This window comes from Corylus avellana, chromosome 3, assembly GCF_965113065.1.
Source record: "Corylus avellana chromosome 3, dhCorAvel1.hap1.2, whole genome shotgun sequence".
NCBI classification, from domain to species: Eukaryota; Viridiplantae; Streptophyta; class Magnoliopsida; order Fagales; family Betulaceae; genus Corylus; species Corylus avellana.
The window spans coordinates 33,319,838-33,330,135 of record NC_142492.1 but is presented as its reverse complement, the minus strand read 5'-3'; the positions used below and the strand labels follow the sequence as shown (position 1 = coordinate 33,330,135).

At 34.9% G+C, this 10,298-nt stretch overlaps 1 protein-coding gene across 1 annotated transcript; it reads right to left on the bottom strand.

The window, feature by feature from the left end:
* Positions 1 to 3,118: 3,118 nt before the first annotated feature.
* LOC132175604 (membrane-associated kinase regulator, putative (DUF1645)) lies at positions 3,119 to 4,300 on the bottom strand. The gene has a single exon (XM_059587598.2). The coding sequence runs from the start codon at positions 4,187 to 4,189 to the stop codon at positions 3,245 to 3,247; it is 945 nt and encodes a 314-aa protein (XP_059443581.2). The 5' UTR covers positions 4,190 to 4,300; the 3' UTR covers positions 3,119 to 3,244.
* Between the last annotated feature and the right edge of the window lie 5,998 nt (positions 4,301 to 10,298).

Sequence of the window (10,298 nt, the reverse complement as noted above, 5' to 3'; positions counted from 1 at the left end):
AAAAAACGTACTTTTGTAAATTTGAAGAGCCACATTTAAAATAAATCAAATATCAAATTTACTATATCTTCTTCTACTTTAGTTAAATGTTATTATTTTCTTATTTTTTTAATTCTTTTTTTTGTTCTTAGTAGATGAGAGAATGAAAATGAATATATAAAGAGGTCAATAAGAATGTTCTAACCAGCGAAGGCGGTCCAATGGTATTATTTTCGCAGTTGCAGGAGGACATAACAAGATTACAAAACACTTAAATCATTCCCCACCTAAATTGAATTATAATCTCAATATTGTCACCAGTATTAATTCTTAGAAGGACAATGTTGGAGCTAATAAGAAAGCACCACACTCCTTCGTTCATAGTGGCAGTTGGCATTCAATGCCAATTGACCTATAATAGTTGGGGGGTTATCGGGGACACCCTTGCCAATTAGTGCCAAAGCCACTGACCATAGGTATATATTGACAAATCATATACGACCCCAATCCGAAAACAACACGTGGCGACGTTCAACTGAAAGGAAAGGTAAGTTATTGATGGATTAATTCAATCAAAATCACTTTTATTCTTGAATTATTCAAACTCTCACGAGGATGACCCTGCCAACTTATATCTCATAATTTAAAGTGTTTCTCATCGTGAATTTGATAATGTAATATGCAGTTGACAACTTATCTTATTAGAGCTGATATTGACTTTGTAGCTTTTTAAAAGAACAAGAATTTTATTATAATTTTTTAAATACCCGATTCTCGACGTCAAGTTTATATGTTTTCCCACTCGCTTGAAACCCAGCCAATGTGTTTTATTTTTATATGATTTCTATACTGATCATTTCCGTGAGCCAAAAATCAACGAAAGCATTGCTTGCGATGATATCCATGAATAAGTAAATGAGTGACGCAAACTTTTACTTCAAATCCTTTGTAAACTTCACCTAACCGTTCATAATTGGTAAAATATATTACCATCAAGGGTGGTGGTTCAATGGCCCAAAGAAGTTCTTAAGTGGTCAGGGCATGTACTAGGGTGTGAGTTCGAATTTCCACAACAGAGAATTTTCACATATGCTTAATTAGTATTAGTCACATTGGATTCCCAATAGAGAATCTCCACATATGCCTAATTAGTATTAGCCACCTTGGATTCTCATTGATACCATGGTAGAGTTGGGTTAAGCTATGGCTCAATTAGACTTTAGGGAGCGTATGCCGCTCCTAGCGAGTAGGTGCTACTATGGTCACGCCCAAGTAAAATAGTCACAATTGGTCTTCCTGGCCTACCAGACTTTTTATTTTGGGACAGGCTTACCTGCGGTAGACAAAACTACCGCATATCTGCGGTAGTTTTGTTGGAAGGCTGGGATTTTAAGTTGCGCTTTTTTAAACTCCAAAGGCTAACGTGGAATTAAAAAAAAAAAATGCCGTCAAAAATTCCGTTAACCCATACCGTCAGACCGTCTCCTCTCTCATTTTTCTCCCCATACCCAAAACCAGCGCTCAATTGACTGTAGTAGCCACCATGGCTGAGGATCTTGGTCAAGGAGCCAGGATTGAACCTCTACCAGCCGCATATCTCCTCCAAAGGTTGATTATTTTCTTCTTTTTCTTTTTCTACCCAAGACCGACCAGATTTGTTTTCTTTTTCTACCCCAAACAGAGGATTTGGGTAGAAAAAGTATTGGATGGGTCAAAGGGTCCGAACGACCTTCCGCCCACCGGCGTTGTGTTCCAGCCCTTCGAGGAGGCCAAGAAGGAGCTCGATTTCATCCCACCGTCCCTCACCTCTCGCTTTCTCGCAAGAACTACTCCGATGAGTGTGAGGCCGCGATTAACGAGCAAATCAAGTGGGTTTTTTGTTTAGATTTCATCGCTTTGAATCTTTTACATGTTCGGATTTTTTGTTTGGATGGGTGTTCACGGCCAAAATGTTTGTTTTTGACGGCATTTTTTTTTTAAAAAGTTCACATTAGCCTTTGGAGTTAAAAAAACCCAACTTAAAATCCCAGCCTTCCAACAAAACTACCGCAGATATGCGGTAGTTTTGTCTACCGCAGGTAAGCCTGTCTCTTTTATTTTTAGCAAACCAAAAATAAAAAATGCCTTCCAAATTAAAACCCATTTTCCCAAGTAAATTCCTAACCACGAGAAGCTGGTTTTAATAATTTCCCAAACAAAGTGCTTAGGAAAAAAGAAAAGAAAAGATAACAATGTCATCAATTGCTTTAAAGTTTTCAATAAAACGATTCGCATGATCCCCAACGTGTAAAAAAAATATTTTTCACATATACTTCATTTTTCACAAGGGTTATTAATTTACGAATTCTTTATTGGAAAGATTCAGAAGAAGCAACTAAAGCTAATTTATTGGAAGAGTTAATGTTACATATATAAACAAGTTTTCGTATCAGCACTAAAAACATATGAGAAGGTGATCAATAAACAATAAATTAAGCTTTAAATCGGCGTGCCATATATTATGGGATCTATTTTTTTAATACTACATATATACCAATTGATCGATGATTTATTGAATTCTTTATTAATTATCATATAGTTTAATTAATTAAGCCACGAAAATCACGTCATCCACTCTTACCATGTCAAATTCTTCAATTCTACATATACTGTCTGGATTAGAATTTGGATAATTGAAAAAAAAATTTATACACAGCTGCACGAATCCTCTTATATATAAATAATTCCTCACTTAATATGGAAAATAAAATAATTGTGTTTGCCAATGTGCACTAGTTTTCCATCGGAATGAAAATGGATACCAGATATTTTACTCTTGCTAAAATCTTTGTTGACTTGGTCGGCTCCCCTCCGGTTTCAAATTCTCGCGTTGGATACCCATTTTGTCCAGTTAAAACCTTAAACCTTGGCATTACCTATACTGCTTCAACCGTGTGAGACCCACGCGATTTCTCAAAATCATCTTCTTTACGCGCATTCAGCATCATCTTTAGGAACAGATTTTCTCCCGTTCATTTGTACATGATATTATTTATTAATTAATTATATTTAAAAAAAAAAATGTTTTTATCTTTAGTATTATTCAATTTATTCGAACTGCATGCTGAAGAGCTCTTTGCAGGCAGGGAATAATGGAAGATGAACAAAATTAAGTAATCATATAAGAAAGGCTCAAATTCAACATAAATATTTACAGAAAACTGGGAATAAGAAAAAACCCAAATCATCATATTCTCTCTGTGATTCACAAAACCCAAATCTCAGTTCAGAATGGCTGCAAACTCCTATTCAGGCCATTCACATTCGCAAAGAAACCGACCAAGTCCTTTCTGTATGGCAAGTACGATCTTCTCTTATGATCTTCTTCTTTCGCCGAGCTGTTCCTCACATAGTGAGGGTCGAGTTGTTGCGGCGCTACCTTCGCCTTAATCCCGCTCTCGTTCGACGCTGCCACGGCCGCGGTCTTCTCGGCCTTCTTGGAAGGTGTCACGAACACAAACGTGTCCTTCCCGTCGCTGTTGCTCCGGTACAGAAGGTCCCGGAGCTTCCATCGCTTGGACGAGCCGGTTGAGAGGCTCTTCTTGCGTCTACCGGGTGAAGAAGAAGAAGAAGAAGAAGGAGGAGGACGAGGAGCGTCTGTGGCGGCTGATGACGGCTTTGTTGGAGCCCACACGCAGTAAGTCCCAGGTGGGACGCCGTCGAGCTCGTCGGCTTCGGAGGAAGAGCAAGACATGGGCTCGCGTGCTTCTTCTTGTTGCTCTCGCTCTCGCTCTTCCACCATGAGCTTTTTCAGAGGCGAACGACGATGCGTCGACGTTTTGGAGGCCCTTGAATGATCGGCGTTTGTATAGGAATCGTCAAGAAGTAGTGTTTGGTCGAAGATTGGGTAGAGGGGTTTGATCCTGCCGTTGTAGAAGATCTCGTCGGCTGAGATTGGGGACGAGTACTCCGGCTCTCTGCAAACAACAGCGAACTCAAACTCTTCCTCGTCCTCTTCCTCTTCCTCGCCCTCGCCCTCGTTGGAGATTTCTTGGGATTGGAGAGGCGGATTCTCTGCAGCCCAGCTGAAGATATCATCGTCCGGGTCGGTTTCTTGGCGAAGCTCCTTGACTACCCTGGCGGCGATCTCTGCAAGTTTGCTTGAAGAGTAGCTGTTGAAGCTCGGAGAGACCGACACCGCCGAACCCCCTTGCATTTGGTGGAGCTCCATGGTTAATCAATTCTGCTTCACAGCGCACTTCTTGCTCAGTTCTTCTTCTGAGAGAGAGAGAGAGAGAGAGAGAGAGAGAAAGGGAGGGAGGGTTTGGTTGAAATGGCAAAAAGTGTGGGGCTGAAGCTGGGGATATATAGGTGTGAGTGGTTGTGGGAAATTGAGCAAAAAGAAGGAGAGAGAGTGGGGCTTTTCGGGAAGGGGAAGGGGAAGGGGTTTTATCAGGTAAGGTAGGCGTAGTGTACTCTACTATGTGAGGTGGTTTCTTTCTTTGCTTCTTGTATACGTAATAATAACTACTGGTGTGCTCTCTGTGCTCAAGTTTGTGTTTACACGTGGAAGAGGGTGAGCGTTCACACGTGTTTGATAGAGTTTGTGTTCTAGAACGCCTTCGCTGTGTTGGCTCTTGTTATTTATTAATGCGGTTTTGCTGTCCTTGTAATTGTGGTGGTTGTTCTTTCTTCGTCCTCCCCATGATTATTTCACTTTAATAAATGAAGCCTGTACTTCGGTATAAGATGCTCTTTAACTCTTTTTCACTTTTTACTCTTTTTATTTTTTCACACATCGGTTCTCACAAAATATTTTCTCATTATAATTATAATTTACAAAATTAGTAAATTGTGATATTTCGTTTAATTAAATGAGTTGGATTAGAGTTAATTTATGTATTCTTATATTCATATACAATTTGAATTCGATACACGATATTTAGGATTAATAATTTTTGATACATTTCGTGAATCTAATACAAAATTAGTGAGTTATGATTAAGGAGTTTGACTCATTTAATTTAAGGAGTTTTAAAATTGACATATTTAGTATTTTACTCATATTTGTACACGACTCAAATCTAATACGCAAGCACGAATCAACATCCTTATAATGAACTATAGAATTTCATAGGTTACATTCATTCTTTGACATTCTAGAAAATTAGTATCGTATTCATGCTTTCTTTCATTGATAAGAATTTATGGTTTTTGGCTAAGACCAAACCCTAGCCCCCTTCCAACGCGATCCAAAAGGAAAGGGAGGAAGGATGGTTTCTTCCATCCTCCCTCCCTTCCCATTTTTTCCTGTTTTTGTTTTAGATTTTGTTTAGACTCCAACAGCAGCGCCCAACCTCCTCTACCGCTTTGGCCGTCTACTCCACCGATCTTTTGGCTTTGTCAGTTTCTGCAGTTCTGAGATCAGCTTTTTCAAAAGCAGATCTACGTCAAGTCTTACACGTGTCGTTACACATTCTTCTCCAGCACCAACTAATCTTGTAGAGAAACAATAATAGTATTGTTTCTAATATTGTGTGGATATATTATAAATGTACTAATTACACCTTAATTAGTCTTTTAAAATAATAGTATAGATTTAATTAGCACTTTCCTTAAATAGTTAAAGATCCCCTTTCAAGTCGCATCTCTCAAATTGATCTCACCGGCAATCAAAATGAAGAACCGATAAGTCTTCTTGAATCATCCTATATTAAGAAGTAAATTGGTTAAAGAGTAAGGGTCATAATTATTATTAAGGTCAAAAGGTAATGAGTTGAAAATCCTATTCTAATTAGTAGGGATTTTTGTAGATCCAAAAGATCCAACTCAAGATAAAATAGTTCTTAATTTGAATGAGTTATATTTAGGTGGCATATACTATGTCAATGCTAACATACATTGGCATGTTTGTCCCTTAGATTAGTTGGCAAATGAGTTGAAATCCTATTCTAAATTTCTAAGTAGGGATTTTTGTAGCCCCGAAAGATCCAACTAAAAGAAAATAGTTCTTTGAACGATGATGTGATCTGAGGCAATGGTGGATGAATAATGCTTTACATGCTTTCATTTTCATTCTTATACTCTTACTTTCATATTTTCTAGCACAACTTTTAAAATTATTATTAAATTTATGATTAATTATTATTGAATTTTGATTCAATAATAATTTTTAAAATTAAGTCAAATAATGAGAATGTGAGAGTACGAATATGTCTAACGTTGCTTAGGATGGATTTGAAATTTTAGCTAGTGTTGTTTCAAGGGCGGTCGACAACTTGACGGTGGCTTAGAGGATTTGAATTTTGGGCCAATGATACTGAAAGGGTGTGATATTCATTAATAGTAATACTATAAATTATATACTTTTATTTTTTTTATAACTATCTCATAATGCTGACGTGACAATCTCAATTAATCTTTAATTTTTTTATTTAATAAGAACTGATTCAAAGATTAGTTGGGACTATCATGTTAACATTATGAAATATTTGTGAGATAAATTTAATAAATCAATTTATATATACCAAGTAAAAGCTTTTTAGCCTTAATTTTTTTTTTTCTCTCAAAATAAAAAGAAATGCAAATATTTTATGACCTTGATTGACGGGTGTGGATCTAGAGATTCTGGACAACAGAGATATTGACATATTGACCCTTTTTAATTTTTAATCTAATTTCGTATAATTAAATTGAAATTTTGAGGTGCCAAGGATCGTATGGGCGCGCGGGAAGGACGGTGACTACCAACTAACGTATAGGAGTTCAGTAGGATATACATCGCAGTCTTAGCACTGTAAGCTGACACGTGTGGAGTGGGAGGCCTCAAACCTTGTCTTTATAAGCTGCATATCCACCGTCTTCATGAATAGCCGACATTGGATATCAATGCAAATATTAATTCCGTTTATGTACGTAAGAAATGGAAACATTTTTGAAATACCCACAATTCATGCCATCCCGTTCCGAGAATATATAATTCTCATGTTATCATATCCACGTCACACTTAAGTATTTATATAATATTAATTACTTAAGAAAATAAAAAATGTAAGTCACTTAAAACACGTTAATTAGTATAACATAAAAGTGACAAATTGATGTGAATTATACCATTACTAATTTTTAATAGAGCAAAACGCATGTGAACAAGAACAAAACTATAATTTCTCATTTGAATGAATCAAAATATGAATAGAAGGTCTGTCAAATTTAATTTTGGTAGGAGTCATAGCTTTCTTGGACCATATGTAGCTATGTCTCTAGATGCGGGAATTTCATGCTCGAAAAACAAATGTCAATTTAATACCCAACTTAGTTTTAAGAAAAACTTTATTTTATGTGTATTTATTTGTGCACCATGTATAGAGAGAGAGAGACGATGGCCATAAACATAAAATGAATATTTATAAATTGTAAGATAAAAATATTGGGAGTTAATAGTCACATCCAAGTTGGTTGTTCTAGAATAGTTTTTGGGGAATTTGCAGCTGTAGAAGAAAAATACTGGAGTCTCGCAAGTAATGATGTTGATGGAAAACCTAGTTTTGGAAGATACATAGCCAGCCTGTACGAGTGGTGAGACAACCTTTATATTTAAGTATTATTATCAACCTAATAAAACCAAGCAAACATAATAAGAACAAGGTTGGGTGATGATTTAGTGGGCTAAATGGAATGTACTAGTACTTTTTTGTTTTTCTATTGGATCCAAAGAGAATATAAAGATATTATAATGGTGATGAAATAGTTTATAAATAAAATGTTTTTTTAGTTGGTGATAGATAAATTTTAGAAAATTAATTATATTTGTCATCCCTCAATATTTGTGTACTATTATATTATCAAATCTCTTCACATTAAATACTTTACATCGGATTAATTGTTGAGTATATGAGTGAAAAGAAAAAAATTGTTAATTGTTGAGTATATACGCGTGAGTATAAAAAGATTGAATCTCACAAATATGAGTGGATTAATATAACGTAGTTGAATCCAAGCTCAAAAATTTTCTAACAGGTCTTATTAGAGCCAGTGATGGAATAGCATAGGCAGGAATGAGGGACCCTAAGGTATCTTAGAGACGTCCCATGAGATTGAGTGTAACACATGCATTTGAACCAAAACCCATAATCTTAATCTTTTGAATTAAATGGTATCTCAATATGTTCTATTATTGTCTCACTGAAAAAATTCTTCAAGGTGTCAATCTCTATATCCCTAATACTTTTAATCTTTTGTCGAATGTCACCCACCCACTAATAACTACCAATAGCATTTTTAATCCTATTTAGCTGATTGTTGTTTTGGGCAAGCATAAAATTTAGGTAAATTATATAAAAATTTACGAACAATGATTTTATTAAATAAGTATGCTGGTAAGCATATGGGCAATATATATATATATATTTGTTTATTTCAACACACTGAATTTGTACAAGTCAAGGCTGCTAGAAAATCGAATAAAAATGGGGGGTTGTTAGGTTAACTTTTGTCATGTTGCTGCTAATTATGAAAAAGCTGTGGCATGATTTGCGGCAATTCACACCTTGCTTGGTTTTCACATTGCATTATAACTAACCACTTAATGCAGAAAAAAAAAAAAAAATGGTTTGTCATATAATTGTAGGGCATGTTTGCCGAAGGAGTAGACTGGACCGGACCCAAAGACTCAAAAAATTTATTTCAAAATCAACTATAATATTCTTACTTTTTACATTACATCAATCATTTTTTTATTACTATTCAAATAAAAAAAATCACTACAAAACCTTTTTTTTTTTTTTCATGCAAAATATTTTTACATTTTTTTCTCACATTAATCAAATCTACCACAATTCCAATCTACTCTCTTTTTCAAGTCTTTTGCCAAACACACCCTAGAAAATTATATGATTCCTCATTGTGGTTGTCTCCCTTGTAGTTTACAACTGCCTGGCAAAAATGGGTGCATGCCACTTGGAGAAGAAGCTAGCTAATCCAACTGCAATCAATGGCTGTCATTTCTTACATATGAATTGTCATTTCTTAAAATTTCATTCCTCTCATCTCCACCAATGTCATTTCTAATGAATAGCACAAAAGTGGTGGTTTACAATTCAACCACGACAAGTTTGAGTTTTCTTTTTGGGTATTATGATATACTGTTTAATATTACAATGACATTCTTAGAATATTGTAGTAATTACTCTCATAATATTATCATAATATTCCTTGTCTTTTCCGCCAAAAAAAATAAAAATCATTGTCTTAATTGCTAAAGATTGTTGTTAATTATTCTAGATTATTATCCTCATTCAATTATTATAAAGAAGCTAGACATGGTAGAGTTTTACACACACAAATAAAAATTTATGCTATTGTCATATACTTTGTTCTAACTCTACGGTTCAACTTTCAGTTTGATTTTCATTAAATATTTTACGTATCGGACCTCACCTGTTAAAAGAGTTTGAACTTATACATGAATAGAGAGTGTTAAGAAATTAATTAAATAATTAAATTTATAATTTCTTATTAATTTAAGCTTTTTGTGTAAATAATGACTAGATCCTTGGTGGCTGCAAAAACAGAAAAGAATTTTAAAATTAAAATTGTAATGATAATGCTAAATAGTGCGCCATCCAAAGAGTGATAGCCATGGCCCATGAAAAAAAACTTGTTCTCATGGAAAATCCATTTCCTAGAAGAATTGTTTTGGTGGACTTTGTGTGGAAGAAGGAATCAAGGCGTTAATTATAGCCTATTGGCTATAGGGCTAAAGCCTAAAACTGAGTCGGAAACATTTCTTAGAGGGGAATATTTCAGGGATTTTTGATTCAGCAACTGGGCCTAATCCAATCCAAGCCCATTTATATTTGTAGTCTTGGGTTCATGGTTGTTTGAGACTAATATCTACAAGCCCAATTGTTGCCTCTATTTGCCAAGTTGCTGAGAATTTATTGTGAAAATCTTTACTTTTATTATACTTTTTATAAAAGTATAATAAAACATATAAACACAAAGCTTATGATTAGAGAAAAGGTTACCACTAAAGGCATTTAAGGAACATGTTAATAAATTAAGCTCAATCATAACCCTTGATATTTATTTTATAAATTACATAATGTTTGTTTATGTTATTAGACAGACTTTGCAGATTTCATTAAAATTGATTTTTTTTTTCTTTTTTCATTTTTCATTGTGTACATACATACATACATGTGCCAGTCTGGATGAATGGTAACATGAGTATTCTTTGAAGAAGAGCATTATTGGTGGACATTTTATAGACACTTCTCATTATGAAAATTCAGCATGTTATTTGTGTTGCTGCATATAGAAGGGATCATGTTGATATA